The 20,376-nt window shown below is 36.2% G+C and overlaps 1 protein-coding gene across 2 annotated transcripts in view; it reads left to right on the plus strand.

The window, feature by feature from the left end:
• Nucleotides 1-20,376, plus strand: part of LOC126825373 (mucin-2) — a 116,043-nt gene that overhangs the window by 52,229 nt on the left and 43,438 nt on the right. The window contains exons 7-12 of one of the 2 annotated variants that reach the window (XM_050554970.2): nt 1,951-2,033; nt 2,421-2,502; nt 2,702-2,804; nt 4,234-4,273; nt 9,677-9,810; nt 10,687-10,725. In XM_050554970.2, coding sequence (XP_050410927.1) covers nt 1,951-2,033; nt 2,421-2,502; nt 2,702-2,804; nt 4,234-4,273; nt 9,677-9,810; nt 10,687-10,725 — 481 coding nt within the window. The remainder of the gene's footprint in view (nt 1-1,950; nt 2,034-2,420; nt 2,503-2,701; nt 2,805-4,233; nt 4,274-9,676; nt 9,811-10,686; nt 10,726-20,376) is intronic. The other variant, XM_050554971.2, reaches the window with a different exon arrangement.

Below are 20,376 nucleotides of genomic sequence, written 5' to 3' on the forward strand. Positions count from 1 at the left end.
AACATGGTGCATTTCATCTGGCACAGTGTTGATAGTGTCACTTGTTGACCCTATCGTTTCATGGGGTTTATTGAAGTGAAGCTCATTGTTATCTTTGATGAGGCGATTTGTGGAGACTCTTACATAGACCCCTCCATGACGAACAAATACTAACTGACCGTCTTGAAAAATAACCTTGGCTGGGCCTAACCATTTTTCATGACCTTCTCGTTTGTAAAAAACAATCTGTCCTGGATCAAAATGTTCTTCAGTGGCGCGTATTCAGTGACGCAAGGGATGTCTAATTCGTTCATTAGACTCACACTTTATGAAGGCATGTCTGGAATATGCAAGTGCATTTAAATGCTTGAGCAGGGTTTCACTTGAGGTGCAACCTTGGAAACCTTGGAAACTACTAAAGCCATTCCACATTTATAATGGATTTCTAGCCATGTTCGCCCTTGCTAAAAGGGTTTCCAAACTTGTGTTTTGGTTCTCTCCACAAAGTATGTCCAACATTCTCTCAGTCACATGATGATTACATTCACGCCATTTGACCAAAGACTCTCAGTGTGAGTTGTACAAATTTTCACACCTAAAATATTGGCTACCTCCTGCATAAGGTCATTACTGAACTCGCCACATTGTCAAATAAAAGGCTATCCATAAACCCAAAACAGAAACCCAGTTCTTTAGCACTTTCTCTACAATTACTTTGGCTTGTTTACTTGAGACAAAAACAGACACAGTCAGTCTGGAAAACATATCTACCATGTGTAGTATCAACTTCCCAGTGGTTAATATCTTTAGGTCCATTGCTAAACGTTCATTGAAGTTTTGAGACAGTGGCATACTAACAACGGGACGTGCAGGTGTTTTTGCATATAATTTACATGTTCGACAAATATCATAAAGATTATCTAAATCAGAAGAAAAATCTGTACGCCAAACACCCGCATCTGTAAGTAAAGCATTTAAACGCTGCTTAAATGGATGAGCAAATTGACAGTGGAGTTTAATAAACTTCTTCAACACGTGTGTCACCAACTATTGGAATGCAATAATGTCCACTTAAAGTGAAATCAAGAGTGCATTTGTTACCAAATATTTCTGCCTCATCATGTTCCAAATCAAGTCGTAAGTTGGCCAGTTTCAGCATTTTTAGAGTCCACCACATCAGTTTCAATTGTCACACTTCGACCATCAAGGATACAAGGTAAGTGAATACCTTTAAATGATCGCAAACATTCACCTCCACCAAATTTAGAAATTCCTTTATGTTTTGTAACTGAGAGGTACTGAGGAAATTAATGAGCCAATCTTTACCATCATTAAATTTATCATCAGTAAATTCAGGAGGATTCAATTTCATACTCATATTTATCGCTGTTGGGCTTTTATCTTCATTCACTTAAGCTATCAGTTTTCACGCGCGCCTTTTTTTGCAGACAACTACTTCCATTATCAGTATCTCTTGCGTTTTACGCACTACTATTTACTGTCGCCAAAATGTCGCCACTTAAGAAAATCGGCATAACTGTACAAATGTCCTATAATTGTTTTTTCACCAACCACGCTCCGCTACCATTGATAAATGATAATAACTCTTAATATCCGTGCCACATTTATTCAACCATTAGACATCAACTAAGAGACATGAAACGAGAGATCACAATTTTTTGCAGATTTTGATTAAACTTAAAATATATGTTTATATCCTAAAGATCTCAGTTCCTCTTGATATTGACGCATGTCGAACCGTAACATCATGGATTATGGCCCCGTATTTTAGCTGTTAACTGCCCATCTCTTGCAAAATGTAGGCGTATCTTGCATGGCAACCGCTTGTTTATGTTTCAAAATAAAAATGGATCATGCATCCATTTTTAGAGGCACAGCTGTATGAGAACTAATTATTATGGCCTGAATAATAATATGGTGTTTGCTACAATGTTTATTTATTGCATGTAGATAATTACACTGGTGAAGAGAGTATGACAGAATTAGAGGGTATGGAAGCTAGATATCAAATGCAACCAACACAACATGAATTGGTAAATTATGTTAAATAATATAAAAAATATATTAATCATCCTTTTCTATTAGATTTAAATCACAAGATGACTTATTTGGTTATGTGTGATGATATATCAAATTCAAAATGTTGTATTGTCTATCATGTGTATTATTATCTCCTCGGAATTCATATGTAAAATTTTGATCCTTATTGGTTAATTGTACTCCGAATTTCACAGAAAGCAGAGGACTATTAAAATGGGTTGGTCCGTAGAGATAAGCAATGTGATTGTCGAAGACTTTATAACACAATGATAGTTTCAGAACATCAATACCTTGACTAAGTTTGATAATGAGCATTATCTGCTTAGGATATGCAGGGTTCAGCAGTTTAAACTAACTGTTGGCTTGTTATATACTTATAGTTGGATGAAGAGTTATTGCAGAAAGCGGAAATAGAAAGAAGAAGAAATAAACAACGATTGAGGGAACTACGCAAAACAGATGGTAAGATTTATATTTAATATTTATAAATTTGGTCATGTTTATCAGTCCAAAAAATTTAGTTGCAAAATTCCCATTTTCAGCCAGGACCTTGACACATGATCAATGAATAATCAAAATTCTATTGGACCAGGGCCAGTTATTGTTCTAGTCTGGTTTACTAATTGGTCTGTCTTGTATGTTATCATGTTTACTATTGAAGGCCAAAGCAGTAATAGACCCAGTAATAAGGATATAGAAGAATCAGATGATGTACCAAATGAAAAACACTTACCTGATGTATTTGTACAAAAACCAAGAAAAAGGTAAATATATTATTCTTAAGAATTCTTAATTTCTTTATGAAAACAACTGTTGTTGATAAATATAAGAAGATCTGAAACAAGATTAAATCTTATCCTTGAAGGCTAAAAGGTAGATAATTCCCTGATTATTAAAATGAAATGGGGTTTAATGTCCTTCTGTTCTGCTCCGACTGGGATAATGAAGACAGGCCATGATTATTGAAGAGTTATTTCCCATGACACAACATGTTGCATGTATATAAAATGAAATGAAATGGGGTTTAACGTCCTACTGTTTTGATCCGACTGGGTTAATGAAGACACAGGACCTCGGTTTTTCGTCCCTCCGTCCTGCACCACTGACAAGGAGAAACCACATCAGAAAATCCCGATGAACTTTGTCGGCCAATGCAGGGATCGAATACGCGACCACCAGGCTAGCGAGCCAGCACCTTACCCACTTACCCACTGTGGCTCCTATATATACTCTTCAAAAAAAGTAGGGATACAAAACTGCGGAAATGCACTACCTTTTTTATTAGAGGTGTAAGCAGTGTATGTTAATAACAGGCCAATTGCCTAAACATGAACATAAACAGTTTATATGGGTGGCTTATCTGACTGCCCCATTTCACTTGCAAAGAGATACACCGTCAAAAGTGAAAATGGACATTTTTGATTTTTGTCTTAATAATGAGTAATTGCTCCACCATTCCTCAGACATTCAGCAATTCGTCGTAGCATGCTCCTCATCAACCGTCCAATCATGATTTGGGGCAATCTGACCCACTCCTCTTGCAGTGCCACGGCCAATTCTTGCAGTGTTGTTGGGTGATGTCGACGTCGACGAACACGTCTCCCGATCAAATTAAACGTAACACACTAAAGCAAAGATACGCTAAACAGTAAATCTTATGCAAGAACCAATAGAAAAGCAAACATGGATAGATAAACCAGCACATAAACCCCTCCCACGTGTATGGCGCATTTGCATGTCACATGTGCAGCTCAGTGGTTCAGTTCATCATCTGTGAACATACTCTCAAAGCATGTCAAGTGTTCATGACTATTTATCATATCACAACCTGCATAGGTATTTGCATTTCAATATCCCCTACTTTTTTTGAAGAGTATGTATGTTTTCAGTAACGCAGATTCCATTTCTGCCATTTACAACCTATTTAGCATATTTCAAAGACAACTGCCATTTGTGTCAGGAAAATGGGACGATGTTTTTATTTTTTGATTAAGTAGTGGTGTTTGGTGTCAATATATGTTTCTGGGGGTGCATGTTTCATTTCAGTCATTTACAACTGTATAAAATTATCATTTGTTCACCTATTTATCACACTTTCAAGATGGCTGACATTTGTGGTGGGGATTTTTCTAAAAACATTAATAAAAATCGAATGGTCTATTGTTATTTATATCAATTACAATTTTCTTATAGACCAAGCAAACCAAAAAGAAGTAAAACAATATCAAATAAAGTAAGTAATTCATGATATTTCTCTTGTTTCATGAAGTAAATAATTCATGATAGTTATAATTATATAACATTAAATCGTATGAATGAAGTATATAATTCAAGATAGTTCTATGACATTAAATCTCATATGTAATTCATAATAGTTGTCCCCCGCCTTTCGAAGAAAGCAGGGGATTTTTAAAATGGGTTTGTTCTGTCTGTGCACTTTCTGCTGAGGGTAAGCAGAGATAAGCAATTTGATTGGTTCATGCTTTGGGACACGATAACTTTAGTTCTACTTAAGTGAGAGTGATGAAACGTGTATAGTTTCATTACATCAATACCTTGACTTATTTCGATAATGACCATTTTCTGCCCCAATCTGATTAAAATACAGATAGATCTATATGTCGTTTCGTTTTTTATATGCCCAGAGCGATAAGCAGTGAACGATAAGCAATTTGATTAGACGAGACTCTGGAACACAAAAACTCTCCTTCGAATTGAGGTAGAATATTCAAACTTGGTGTAGGCGTTCATATTGTATTCACCCCTGTCCGTACCTCAACAATTGTTTTTGGACACTCTAAAGGTCACAATTTTTATCTGATTTTGACGAAACTTGAAATATAGATCTATCTCCCAAAGATCTCGGTTCCTTTCGATATTGGCATGTATCGGACCATAACTTCATGGATTATGGCCTCTGATTGTACGAAAAATCACATTTTTAGCTTGTGAACACTCTAGAGGTCACAATTTTGATCCGATATTGATGAAACTTGAAATGCATGTTTATAACCCAAAGATCTTGGTTCCTTTCGATATTTGCGCATATCAGATCGCAACTTCCTGAATTATGGCCCCTGATTGTACGAAAAATCAAGTTTTTAGCTTGTGGACCCTATAGAGGTCATAATTTTTATCCGTTTTAAAAAAACATTTTAGTATATCACCGTTACATCCTAAGAATGGTTGAGTTCGAATTTCGTGAAAATCGGCCCAAAACTGACAGACAAAGTGGCCGCCCCTCATACTCAAATAGCGTAAAAAATGATATATCAAGGTTGTGGACTCTCTAGAGGTCACAATTTTCTTCTGATTTTGATGAAACTTGAAATGTAAGTTTATAACCCAAAGATCTTGGTTCCTTTCTATATTCACACATATCGGATCGTAACTTCCTGAATTATGGCCCCTGATTGTACGCAAAAATCACAATTTTAGCTTGTGGGCCCTATATAGTTCATAATTTTTGTGTGATTTAAAAAAGGGTTTGAATATATCACCGTTACACCCTAAGAATGGTTAAGTTCAAATTTCGTAAAAATCGGACCAAAACTGACAGAATAAATGGCCACCCCTCGTACTCAAATAGCGTAAAAATAAGGTATATGAATGTTGTAGGTCCTCTAGAGGTCACAATTTTTTTCTGATTTTGATCAAACTTGAAATGTAAGTTGATAACCCACAGATCCTGGTTCCTTTCGATATTCGCAGATATGGGATAGTAACTTCCTGAATTATGGCCCCTGATTGTACAAAAAATTGTGTTTTTAGCTTGTGGACCCTATAGCAGTCATAATATTTATCTGATTTAAAAAACAGTTTGAATATATCACCGTTGCACCGTAATGTTTATTGAGTTCGAATTTTGTGAAAATCGGGGCTAAACTGCCGGACAAAATGGCCACCCCTCGTACGCAAATAGTGTATAGCATCTGGTATATCAAGCTTGTGGTCCTTCTAGAGGTCACAATTTTGATCTGATTTTGATGAGAGTTGAAATGCATGTTTATAACCCAAATATCTTGTTTCCTTTCGATATTCTCGCACATCAAATCGTAATTTCCTGAATTATGACCCTTGAATTTAAAAAAAATCACGTTTTTAGCTTGCCGTCCATGTAGAGGTCACAATTTTTATCTGATTTAAAAATACATGTGAATATATCACCATTACACACTAAGATCTTGGTTCCTTTTGATAATCGCGTATATCCGAACTTAACTTCCTGAATTATGGCTCCTGATTGTTCGAAAAATCGCATTTTTAGCTTGCAGATTCTCTAGAGGTCGCAATTTTTTTTCTTCTAATTTTAAAAAACGTTTAAATATTCCACCATTCCACCATAATGAAGGTTGAATTCGAATTTCGGGAAAATCGAAATGAAACTGCCCGACAAAATGGCCGCTCTTTGTACGCAATTGTGTAAAAGTATGCAATACGAAGGTTGTGGACCCTCTACAGGTCACAATTTTTATCCGATTTTGATGAAACTTAAAACATATCTTTATATTCCAAAGATCTCAGTCACTTTTGATATTTGCGCATTTCAGACCATAACTTTCTGGATTATTGCCCCGGATTGTACAAAAAATCCCATTTGTTTTTAGCCTGTTCTCTATCCATCTCTTGCAAAATGTGGACGTATCCTGCCTGGCAGCCACTGGTTATGCCTTACTGATAGACTATTTTCTTAATACACTTCCCCCTAAAATTTGGCATCGACAAATTTTACATAAATACGAAAAATAGTACCACCAGCAAGAATCAAGAATATAATAGAAGGGAATTTAAAGCTATTATCAGGATCTTAACTCTACCCACTATACTTTACACTGTCACTCGTAATAGACTGAAACTTTATTATCTTAAAACTTGACATTAGGAGTTATAAAATTACTGTTTGAAAACAAAGAATTTATATTTCAATATTCAAATATCTGTAACTAACTAAAGGAAACAACTTTTGAATTGGCTGATTCATCGCGATTGGCCTACCAAGTTTATCATGTACACGAATTTCCGCAGCATGAATATTGCCATCTTGACCTTCAAACGTTTTCTCTACAAAAGCTATACTCCAGTTTAACCTTGGGATTTTATCTTCTTGGACAACGACTATGTCAACAACATGAACAGTAGGACCTTTCTTGGTTCTGGATTGATGGTGATCTCTTAAATCTGTTAAATAGTCTTTCCGCCATCTATTTCGGAAATGGGTTAACACTATATTCAGATAAGAATTTTGTTTTCTACAATTTTTATTCGTTCTAACACTAAAATCGTTCACATTACTTGAATCATTGGTTTGGGATAACAAACGACGGCCTAAAATCAAATGTGAGGGCTGTAACGTCTCACCACCATCTTGGCACATATAAGTAAGTGGCAGGGCTAGAAATTCGTCAATTTTTGCGAGAATCTAAGAGGATTCGCATATATGCAATCTGCGCAAATCTTTCGAATCTTAATATTAATACTGTCTTAAAAAACAAAATTGTGTTTATTGTTTATTGCCAGTATCAGAAAATGCCTTAGCCAAAATAAGTTGATACGGCGCCATGGCATTTCTTCATAACACAATTTGTAGTCCTTTGTCCATCACGTAACTTGCAAAAGTTTTTATTCATTTGTCGATGATAGACAAACGGCACAATGATCACGTAACAACCTTAACTGAAATTGCTATTAAGTAAAATTCTGTACGACTATGATATAGCCTTCAATAATTTTCTTTAAAATCAAGCCTCTGTCAGTAGTGTATAAAATAAAAAAACATAATGGTAAACGCTATTTAGAACTGGTTTATTGTCATAATTCCAACCAATATGTCACGTGTCATTGGAATTCGGCAATGGAGATTCTGTCAGTGGACCAAATTTCAGAAAGTTGGGAACATGACCTCCTCCAAAAAAATTATAAAAAATATATGTTACAGTACATGGACTTAAGCTAACAAAGCCAAAATTATACCTCTTTAGGCAGAAAATTCGCTGAGATATGGCCATTTGAAATTAGGGTACTGAAACGGATCATAAATTCAGTAATTTTTTTCAGGTTTTCGGGTGCTTTAAACTCACATTTCTAATAGGAGTAGAACTCTCTAATTCTGTAATCTAAGGCAACTTTTGGTGTAGATTATGAATTTAGCATCACACGCAATGTGTGTTTCACACAGTTCGTGCCACCAGCTGGCAAAATGTGGAACAAATGAACTATTCACTCTTTTTTTTCAGGATTTACACAGCCACTGGCAAAGTCACTATTGCATACACAACCTCCAAAATTGGCATAGTCTTTTATCAATTTACAAAAGATTCTGAGTCGATGGGATATATACTTTTCCAAATATTCAGTCTCGATATTCAGTGCACACTGAAAAGTGAAAACGTACAAAATACACCCATTTTCACCTTCAATTTTGCCCATGTGGGACAGAGGTTAAAATTCTGAAAAAGTTCGAGAATGAAACTTTAATTACCCTACTGTAAGATACATTAAAGTCCATCTTATGTATTTGGTGGCTTATATTTTTAATTGGCACTTGAAATCTGTGCGGTGATGAAGTTTTAATGGCTGTCATCAAAATTGTTGACTTTCACGTTGATTTTAAAATAACTTCTAAATGACCTATACTCCTCAAAGATGTCTATTTAGAGTGACTTTTTTGCGTAAATTACAAATATGTAAGTAGTAGTTATAAGCACACTTTCCTCAGTGTATCGGTGAAGATCAGGACAGTTTTGGTCGAGGGGCCAAATTGTTCAGATGTTTCGAGCACACCCACAACTTCAGCACTTCCAACAGGATAATGCACGTCCGCATACCGCCCGTTTTAGTATGGACTACCTGGCTGCTAACAACATCAATGTCTTGGACTGGCCAGCCATGTCTCCGGACATGGCACCGATAGAACATGTCTGGGATGAGATTGGACGTCGTCTGTATCGGAGACCACAGATGCACACCCTTGCTGCTTTAGAAGCTGCTCTTTTCCAAGAATGGAACAATTTGCCCTAGGCCTTCTTGGTAAATTCCATGCGACGTCGCTGCACAGCGTGTGTAAGAGCCTGTGGAGGACACACGCGTTACTGACATCTGTGTCGTACTTTTGGTTTTGACCCCTCTGACTTTGTACCGTTGATTACAGATTAAACATCCATAAGTGTACAAATGTGTTGTTATTGATGTGTTCCTATTTGAATATTGTTCACAATAAGAAGCAAAATAAATAAGATATGTTTACAGGATCATTTTGTTATACGAAAAACTAAGTGATGCGTTTTCCATAGCGCTCAGAATATTAAACTTTATGTAAAGGACACTGCACAACGTGGGTCAATCCTGGTGAAGTGTGCATCAGCGGATGGTTCGTCAGTTGAAATTTATTTGTGATAAAATTTATGACTTTCTAGGTGATTAGTGTTTGTTTGTCGGAAATGAACAGTACTCTTTCTGGAAAGCGTACTGTTCATTTCTGATACACGGATACTTTTATGCCTGTATTGGAAATAAACAGGACAGTTTTATCAAAGGTTGCCACTGGCAACGAGGTAGAAGTGGGATGTAATTAAACTTGTTTATCTATGCTGCCAAGGTGATATATATTTTAATTGATAATATTGTTGATAATTTATAGAATGATGGTTATAGTGATGATGAAAACGAAGAGGTTGAGAAAGCACCAGAATCTTTACATGAAGCCAGAAAACGAATGCATCAACTTTTAGATGATGCTTTCTCTTTATTATCTTCTAGTACCAGTAGTGTTGGGTATATATTTTCTTTTATATATAAAAGAAGTAATTAGTATTTTTGAAGTTTAACATTTTGCTAATTATTTGATAGCATACTGGTTAACTATTTTGATAAATCTGTGTCATACATGTAGGCCTTGTATGCCTTTGTTTTTTTTGTTTGAAAGTGTTTATTATTTTAGACATTTATTGAAGACATCTATCTGTATAATTACGCTACAAATTGTACTGGTATTAGCGCTCTATAAATGCTATCTTACAGTTATACTATTACACTTTGTAAATATTGTCGTTACTCCTGTCCGTCCAGCTATCCAGCAAGAATTGAAACTTGGTTTGTTGTGTGAATTTATATTCATGGGATCGCTGATGATTTCTAATTTTAAATTGATCAGTTATCACACATGATTTCATCTAAATGTCAGAATTATCAGAGTTATCATGTGATGGCCGATTGGTTAGCATGTGCGCACTGTATCATAAGGTCTGTCATTGAGTCAACTGGCGTGGTTTCGTTTCCCCAGTTGTACCTGACAAGGAGTAGGGTCGGCTGTCAAACCTTGTGGGTTTTTCTCCCACTGCTAAAGACCCCTACGCGCAAGCGAATTATTGAAATAAAATTGAACCATATGTTAGTCCTGAAATGACCTGGTTTGTGTCGAATGGACGTTAAACCCCATTTCTCTCTCTATTCATGTAGTTATTTATACCATGAAAAACTAACCTTTAAAACTAGTCCTTGCTGCGATTTTCTACAATTCAAGTGGGTGTATTTGCTGTTCATGATACTTTCTGCTATCTGTGTGTATCTGTATGTCATATCTATGATAAATTTTGGATAATTTATATTTTGATTGTAGAAAACTTGTTATATTTTTTTGTTTTCTATTAGATCATTATCATCTAAATCATCCCATTCTAGAATACCAAGGTATATTATAACAACCTGATTAACTAGTCGCATGATTCATCAATATATAGTTATTTTATATGAAATCATTATTCACAATCATTATTCATTGTTCAATAGCATGTTATAGAATAGTGTCCTTCCTAGTTTACATTTAAGTAATGAGCATGCTATTTAAACTAAACTATTATAGACCAGGAGCCCAGTGGGTCAACCTAGCTGAAAAGTGTACCAATTTTCTCCTATATGTTATCAATGCATGTATATCTGGTATCATCAGAATGTAAGTCTGCCGGTTTTCTGGTGGTGGGTGTGGTATTCCCAGGCTTTCATGTAAAAGGAGCGTGATCGCTCTCGCTCTCCTGGACGCTCCTGGATGTCAGTCGAGGTGCGCTTTTTATAGCTTTCCTCAATGTCTAATTTGACTCCCCTCAAAGAAAATAATCAGGAAAAATATACTGGTAACGAAAAATAATGTCAATATCATATTGACAATCAACTTGCCTGCCGGCTACAATAACAGTCATACCTTAGTGAGACTCGGCCATCCGGTTCATAATCCGAGTAATTAGCACATTTAACGGTAATTTTTATAATTCGGCATAAAAAAACCCAAGTTTGCTGGTTATTCATAACAGGTCCAGTAAGTTTCCTTTGTAATAATAAATCACATGGCGAAGGAAGACATATCGCTCTGCATGGATTGTGAATCTCGTGCTTCGCGCCCCGTCCCGTCTCGACTCTCGATCCATACAAATTCTAGGTAGATATGAAAATAATAATTGGATAATGCATTTTATGGTTTCACTGACCCGTTGTTTTTTAAATTTAAATATTCATTGAATAATCCCTGATAGGACACCTGATATCCCCAGAAACAGATATTAGTAAATTATTTTTCCCTCAAGATCTTCAATGCTTTCAGATTCCCGATAACACATGCATTGGTTGGAATTAGGTCAATAAACCAGCATTGCAAGATTTAGTTTTAAATAGTGTTTTAGTTATATTCATTTTTATTTTATACACATGCTGACAGGGACTTATTCTTAAAAATATTGCCCTTTTTATTTAAGGCCATGGCATAGTTGTATGGAATTTTATTTTATATAAAGCAATTTCAATTATGGGAGTCACATGATCATTGTGTCGCTTGTCTTTCATCCACGAATGAATAAAAACAAAAACTTTGTAAATTACATGATAGACAAAAACATTAATTTGTGTTTTAAATATGAAGAAATGTCATGGTGTCGTATCAGCTTATTTTTGCCGTAGTAGATAAATCCTAATTTCGATCGACTGATGATATCCGTTTATCCATCAAATAAACGAAGACAGGAATATTACTGACTTGAACTTGTTGGAATCAGATATTAAAGTTAACGGGAGCTTCAAATTACCCTATTTCTTACCGGGACCTCATTTGACCCAATTCTGGCTGGTTGGTTTCAAAATGGATTAAAATCTCTGGACTTTATCACAAATGCTAACAAAGCTCTCCACAAGAGATTCAGGAGAGCTTTCTCAGGAGAGCGATTTCCCCTTTTTCCAATTTCAGGGGAGCTTTTTTTGACTCCCCAGGAATTTATTCACGTGAAGGCCTGTATTCCACGCCCAAAATGCAATGCCCCCTAAGTAGGCTAGATTAACTCAAAAGTGTACCACATGAAAATCGTACAGCAGTGTACCGTACATCTTCAGATATTACAAAAACACTCTTGACAGACATTTCTAGTGGTGGGTTACCCCTGACAGAGCTTTGTAATTGCAAGACATTTGTAGTGGTGGAGTATCCCTGACAAGAGTTATCTAATTTCAAGACCACAGCTAGGCTAGATTAGCTGAAATCTGTACCACCTAAAACAGCTTTGGAGTTGTTCAGTACCACGATGGGAATCATGAATGACCTCTGCCAGACAATTTGTACGGTGGGTAACCCCTAACAGACACGCCCAAAAATGCCACGCCTCCAACTAGGCTAGATTAGTGGGCACTGTTCCTGTGTTTTAAAAAATTAAAATTTTAGCCAAGATGCGTAGAATACTAATACCTAGCACGTATGGAAGAGGCGATAAACTGCGGTTGCAAGAAAAATTGATTTATGGGGCTAAAAATGCGTTTTTGAAAAACAAAATGGTTCCTGCAACCGCAGTTTATCACCTATTGAGGCGCTCAATATAGTGGCGAAAACTATACCTAGCGCGTTCACATAAGTTTTTATGTGAATTGACAGTGAAGTCAGAAGAAAATTCAGTGAATAAATACGATTGGCGAAAAACCGGAAGTATAAAAATGTGAGGTTAGCGTAAAGCCATTGAGCGACCATTTACCGGGAGTTGGACAAATTGTAAACAAACGACAGCGGTTGAAACAGAAAATGAGTTTGAAGTTGAATCCTCCGGTGTTTTCTGACGATAAAAATTATGAACGTTACAAGCAAGAGTTAATTGCATGGAGGGAAATAACTAATTTAGAGAAGGCCAAGCAAGGAATTGCTGTGGCATTTTCTCTTCCAGAACACGAAAATCATAGTATGTATACGTGAGAGAGTGTTCGATGAACTGAGTATCGACGAGTTGAAGACAGATCAAGGTTTCAATGGTTTGTTAACATTTCTTGATAAACATTTGAGGACTATAATAAACGAAAGGATGATCAGTCAATCAGTGAATTTATCTCAGATTTTGATTCAAAGTATGCCAAAATAGTGAAAAAAGGAATGACTTTATTACCGGAAATTCTGGCATTCAAACTTTTAAAATGTTCAAATATATCTGATGATGACCGTATGATAGTCCTTACAGGAATGAACTATGAAAATAAAGCAACCATGTACCACCAAGCCAAAGTTTCTCTAAAAGAAAGTTTAAGGGCTCGGGTACCTCTTCTGCTCCAATACATAGTAACTTTAAATTGGAACCCTTACCTTCTTACCTTCAGAAAGTGTTCTTGCGGCAGCAGGTTATTATAAATTTAATTGTGGTGCCGGTTATCGCGGTGGACGAGGTCGCCCCCCTTTGAGAGGTTTTCAATATGTTGGCTATAGAGGTAGAGGTGCTAGTATGGATAAATTTAGTAACCCAAAGTCATTTTCTGGACGTGCTATATATGCGTTGTCATTTGTGGTTCTTTTCGTCATTTGTTAAAAGACTGTCCTGACAGTTGGGAAAATGTGAACACTACAGATTCCGGTGATAAAAGTGATGTGTTGTTGACTGAAAGTGCAGAAAATGTTATCATGTATACAGGTTATAATGAAGCTGAAATTAACAGGTTAGGCAAAGAATCGCAACACAGTGCTGTATTGGATACAGCATGTACAAGTACAGTGCACTCTGTCACACCCAATCTCTGGGCCCTTATTCACGAAAACTTAAACTAAGATAAAATCAAAATTTTAAGAAATACTGCAATTCGATTGGCTGACCAGTAAAATCAATTTGCATATATCCAATGAAGTTGCAGTATTTCTTAAAATTTCGATTACATCTGACACCATTTTCATGTCCCGATTTATTTCCTTATTACTTCAGCCAAAAAATCTCTGGGTAATTCGAACTCTGTACGTTCCGGATTAAGACATCAATCAGCCGTCCCGTCATACGATTTCCATTGAATCGACACGCTATAATTTGGCCTTCAATCGGTGGGTGTGAAGCAAACACTTACCGATCAATTATCCGTGAAATTAAAACTGGATGGGTGTGAAGCCACAAAAGATTAACAAGCAATCACCAATCAATTATCTGTGAGATTAAAACTCGCTACCGTGGGTCTTTGTTGATTACTTTGATAATTTTAATCTCTTGTACGACAGTTGTGACAAATACTCAAGAATATCCACGAATTTTCCCCCAAATTCAGTCGTGAAAATATTCCTAGCACCTGTTGGAAACATTCGTTGCGCATGCCGAATGAACCTGAATAACCTATAAGTTTGGTCACCTTACGGATCTCTTCGAGTGACGCGGAATTCAGTCCTGCCACAGTTCTGTCAGTCCCAACGACGGAGGTGGTGTGAGTAGAATTGTGACATAATTAAACACGACGAACAGGTTTCGGCTGCATGGTTGGATGAGATATTTATATATCCAGTCGACACATACGTTGTAGCCCGAAGTACCCATTTTCACTCGATTGTCACTATTTTTGGAATTGAGAGAATTCAATTCCGGAACGTTCAATCGAGTACCCCCATTATCAATGAACACGTGATAGCAAAGACAAGAGTGCGATCAGCTGAAGACGGCGAAGAAGATAAATTAATGACAGACTTGACCTATTCAAAATGCCTACGCATGTTAAATGAAATAAAGATTAATGTAATAAAATTTTGAATGTACAGAAAGGTTTATCATTTTTAAAGGGAATAACATTCTGGTGATTCGAACTTCTATGTTTGAAGCTACATTATAATAATACTTCCGGTTTTCAAAGTTACAATATTTCCGGTTTTGAGAAAACTGGGTATTCCGACATTCTGCGTAATCCGACATATTGTAATGATCCTGTTGGATGTGACAGAGTGCACTGTACTGTGTGTGGTAAAGTTTGGTATGAAACATTTCTAAGCACATTTCCACCTAATAAAATTAGTAAAATTAAAGAATTTCCTGGTACCAAATGTTTTAAATTTGGAGGTGGATCTTCAATCCCTGAAGCGTGTTCATGTTCCATGTGTTATTGTGGAGCATCATTTTATGCTTGAAATTGACATTGTGGACTCTACTATTCCTTTGTTATTAAGCTTTAAGACATTAAAGAGTGCCAATGTCAAATTGGATCTGGAATATGATCAAGCAGAGATTTCTGGAAAGAAATGTGCATTAGACTTCACATCTAGTGGACATTACAGTGTCCCTATAGCTAGTGATACTCGATTGGATGAGGTTTTTAGCGTCCAATCGAATACTTTGTCTCAGGATGAATGTTATAAGGCTTTATTAAAATTACATAAACAATTTGCACATCCTTCGAAACATAGATTAGTGGCCTTATTGACTGATGCAGGTGTTTGGGACAAAGGTTATTTAAATGATTTAGATCAAATATATAATGAGTGTACAACATGTAAAGTGTTTGCTAAGACACCTGCTCGTCCAGTTGTGAGTATGCCTTTAGCCAGACGTTTTAACGAATGTATGGCTATGGATTTAAAGGTCCTGCGAAATGGCCATTATATACTACATATGATTGACATGTTTTCTAGACTAAGCGTATCAGTGTTTATTCAAACTAAACAGCCTAAAGTTATTATTGACCAAGTGATGAAACATTGGGTTTCTGTTTGGGGTGTTATGGAGAATGTTTTGTTTGATAACGGTGGGGAATTTAGTAATGATCTCATGCGTGAATTAGCAAGCATCTTAGGAGTTCAGATTTTGACAACCCCTGCTGAAAGCCCATGGTCTAATGGAGTTTGCGAATGCAATCATCAAGTGACTGATAGAATGCTAGAAATTTTATGTGATGAAAAAACAACAGTTGACAAGGAAACATTATTGGCTTGGGCCAAAATGGCGAAAAATTTGCTACAAATGTGGAATGGTTTTAGCAGCTTTCAAATCATTCTTGGTCAAAACCCTAATTTGACGAATATTGTGACTGGCAAAATACCATATATCGAAGGTACCATTTCGAGTGATGTTCTTTTAAAACATTTAAACGCTTTACATTCAGCCAGGCAGGCATTTATCCGTTGTGAATCTGATGAAAGACTTCGCCGAGTATTAAGGCACCAAATTCGTGCCACCGATGACTGTTTTTCGATGGGAGATATCGTATTCTATAAAAGAGAAGGACACAACAAATGGCTTGGTCCTGCTAAAGTTATATTTCAGGACGGCAGGGTTGTTTTTGTGCATCATGGTGACGTGTATGTAAGGGTTTCTACCAATTGTCTGATCAAAGATTGTCAATCAGACACTGGTTCATCTGAAATAAGAAATACTCACCTTGATGTAACGAAAAATATTCCGTTAAATGAAACCATTGGATTGCCAGTAGTAAAACCAACTGATTACGTAACAGAAAATGCAGTTTCTGCTGATCCAAATATATCTTGCAATGCTGATCAGGAAATCAAATTGAAGAAATATGATAAAATACAAGTTCGCGAATCTGAGCAAGACGATTGGGAAACAGTCACAATTTTAAGTAAAGCTGGAAAAGCAACTGGTACTTATAAACATTGGTACAATGTTCAGTCTGCAAATGATATTAAAAAAAGTGTTGATTTAGAAAATATTTTCTGGAAAAGACAAGAAGTTGAAATACTAGCTGTATTTGTACCTTCAAGTGAACATGGAAATTATGATTGTGTGCAAGCGAAATTAGATGAATTACAAAAGTTGGAACATTTTAAAACTTATGAAATTGTTAATGACATTGGACAAGACAGAATTTCAACTAGATGGGTCGTCAATAAAAAGAGTGATAAGGTTAAAGCACGTCTCGAGGGTTCGAAGAGGAGCAGGGGTGGATTTGGGCCGGGAACCGGCCCGGACTCCCGTGTCAGAGCGGCCCAGTTAGGACTATTGAATAAGTAGGAATATTTTCATTGAAAAATTTCCATTTTTGTTGCCGGGAGCACTAGTTGATTCCTCCTGTGATGGAAGGCCACGAGACACATTGGTACAGAGTGACGAAAGTGACATTCAAGAAAGCTGCTTTTTGAATTTTGGATTTGTTGTTCCAGGTAAATTATTTTACCTTGACTCCGAACTTGAACATTTGACACACTACATATTGAGTAATGAACATAGCATTAGTTCAGATAATGAATATTCGAGTATAAGGCCACACAAATTTAATTATGAGAGTTGCTTTTCACCTCAACATTTTTGTCAGGAGCGGCGGACGGAAATAAAAATAAAAATAAAATTTGATCTTGGACGCAAAATGTTGCTACCACGACATCACAACAGTGTCGGGTGAATCTGATTAAATTTTCGGATGAAATTCGGAATCCCCATTGCAGGAAAGTCTATTATACCAGCCCATTCCAGACTCCAGTGATGGCTAGCGGCCTGTTAAAGCCACCGGCCAGATACAACATGATCATTATCGCTCCATGGCCGGTCCAATACCCCCTAATATCATGTGACAAAATTATTTTTTTCATTTTTTGTTCGACCAGCCCTTTGGGCGGTCGCCCGATTGCCCAATCCGCCCCTGAAGAGTAGCAATATATTCAAAGTGACTTGCCTACTATTGGTAAAAGTACACTGTGAACATTCTTAGCTCTTTCAGCTAGCTTAAAGTGGAAGGTTAGAACAACCGACATTAAATCAGCCTTTTTGCAAGATAAGACATTAGAAAGAGATGTGTTCTTATCTCCACCTCGTGAAGCGGGTTTATCTTGTGGAAAATTATGGAAAGCATTGTTTATATGGCTTAAATGATGCTGTAAGGCAATTTTACCAAAGTGTACGTGAAGAATTATTAAAGCTAGGTTGTAAACAATCTTCTTTAGATCCAGCTTTATTTTATTATAAAAAGCATAACAAGCTAGTTGGATTGATTGCATGCCATGTGGACGATTTCTTGCATGCAGGAAATATTAAATTTGATGATTTAATTATGAATCCTCTCCGAAACAGGTTTTTAGCCGGCAAACTAGAAGAGACTGCGTTCAGTTACGTAGGATTCAATTTGGAACAGGTAAAAACAACGAACTATATAATGTTAGATCAAACAGCGTACATGGACGAATTAAACACTGTTAAATTGCCTACTTCTACTTCAAAAGATGCTGGTAAAGACAAGAATCTGAACGAAGAAGAATTGACTTTACTTCGTACACAAGTGGGTAAAATTAATTGGGCCGTTCAGGGTTCGCGTCCAGACTTGGCATTCGATATGATTGAGTTGAGTACTAAGTTACGTAATGGTACTATTGATGACCTTAAGAGGGCAAATAAGTGTATTTTTAAATTAAAGGAAATAACTTCTGTTATAAAATATCCAAATCTTGGTGATCCTCATACCTGGACACCACTAGTGTTTTCAGATGCTTCTTTAGATAACATTTGCAGTGGTGTAGGAAGTGTAGAAGCTCATTTGATTCGATTAGTCTCTGTTAATCAGTGTTGCCCCTTAAATTGGCAAGCAAAAAAAATAAAACGAGTCGTACGATCTACTATAGCTGCAGAAACATTGAATCTACAAGAAGCTCTGGAAGATGCAGATTATCTTAAACATCTTATTGAGGAATTGCTAGGATCAACAGACTTTCCGTTAAATATTCCGGTGGAGGCTGTAGTTGACAATAAAAGTGTAGTTGAGGCGGTGTGTTCTACCAAAATGGTAGATGATAAACGTTTACGATTAGATATTAGTGCCATTAAGGAATCTTTATCATTAAAACAAGTAAAATCTGTGAAATAGTGTCCTAGTGAATTGCGGTTAGCTAATTGTATGTGACTAAAAAGGGGGCATCTGGCAGTGATATTTTAAGTGTCTTGCGACATGGAACACTAAACCAAATTCCATAATTAAAAAAAACAAAAAAAAAACCAATTAAAAATATGTGAAGTGTTTAGTTTAAAGTTTAATTTATAATTAATGGTGAGAGTGCAGTGAGATGTGTAGAGAATAAAAAAAAAAGGCACTCAAGTGTTTAATAATTTTTTATTTATTTTTTTGGATCTTCTTCATCTGGTACCATTTTCCAGTATCTTCTAATACCCACAAACTTACCTTTAAAACTGTTTATTGAACTATAACTTATAAGAACTTTTACTTACCTAAAACAGAAAGAAAGAAAAGAGAAAGTATAATTAATGTTAATGATTGTATTTGTTTATTGTTTTAGTTTCGTGTACTTACCGTTTGTTACTCTTTATTTTGTACGTTTCCAATCCTTATTTTTATTACTTGCCTAGTTGAGCATGCATACTTTTGTGTTTGTAACATGGCGCCAATAAAAAGATATATTGTACGATCAGACAATTGAGTTTGTATTTAACATTTAGGTGGTACAAATTTCAGCTAATCTAGCCTAGTTGTGGTCTGGAAATTAGATAACTCTTGTCAGGGATACTCCACCACTACAAATGTCTGGCAATTACATAGCTCTGTCGGGGGTACCCCACCACTAGAAATGTCTGTCAGTGTTTTTGTAATACCTGAAGATGTACGGTACACTGCTGTACGATTTTCATGTGGTACACTTTTGAGCTAATCTAGCCTAGTTGGGGGGCATTGCATTTTGGGCATGGAATACCACACCCACCACCAGAAACTAGGCAGACTTACATTCTGATAATACCTGATATACATGCATTGATATCATATAGAGAAAATTGGTACACTTTTCAGCTAGGTTAACCCCGTGGGCTCCCGCTCTATAATGTAACATGTCTTTGCATGACTTAAAAGTAATATCAGTTTAATTTTAACAATTGCATGCAAAACTAAAATTAATGAGTTTTAAAACGAATGAATCTCTCTCTTTTTGAATGTATATAATACGTAATAATTAAAGGAGAAAGTGTATTAAAGGCCTTTTAATGTTCTGATGGGACTGAAAGTGCTAGCTAGCCACATTAATTTTCATAACACAATTTTATGTCTTGCTAGCAAATTTTAGTTTGCCTTTAACTTTTGTCACATCTGAGTTAGCTGTGAAGAACCATCAGGATGTTTAAGCTCAGTTGTCACTTATGT

Source organism: Patella vulgata, chromosome 6 (assembly GCF_932274485.2).
Source record: "Patella vulgata chromosome 6, xgPatVulg1.2, whole genome shotgun sequence".
NCBI classification, from domain to species: Eukaryota; Metazoa; Mollusca; class Gastropoda; family Patellidae; genus Patella; species Patella vulgata.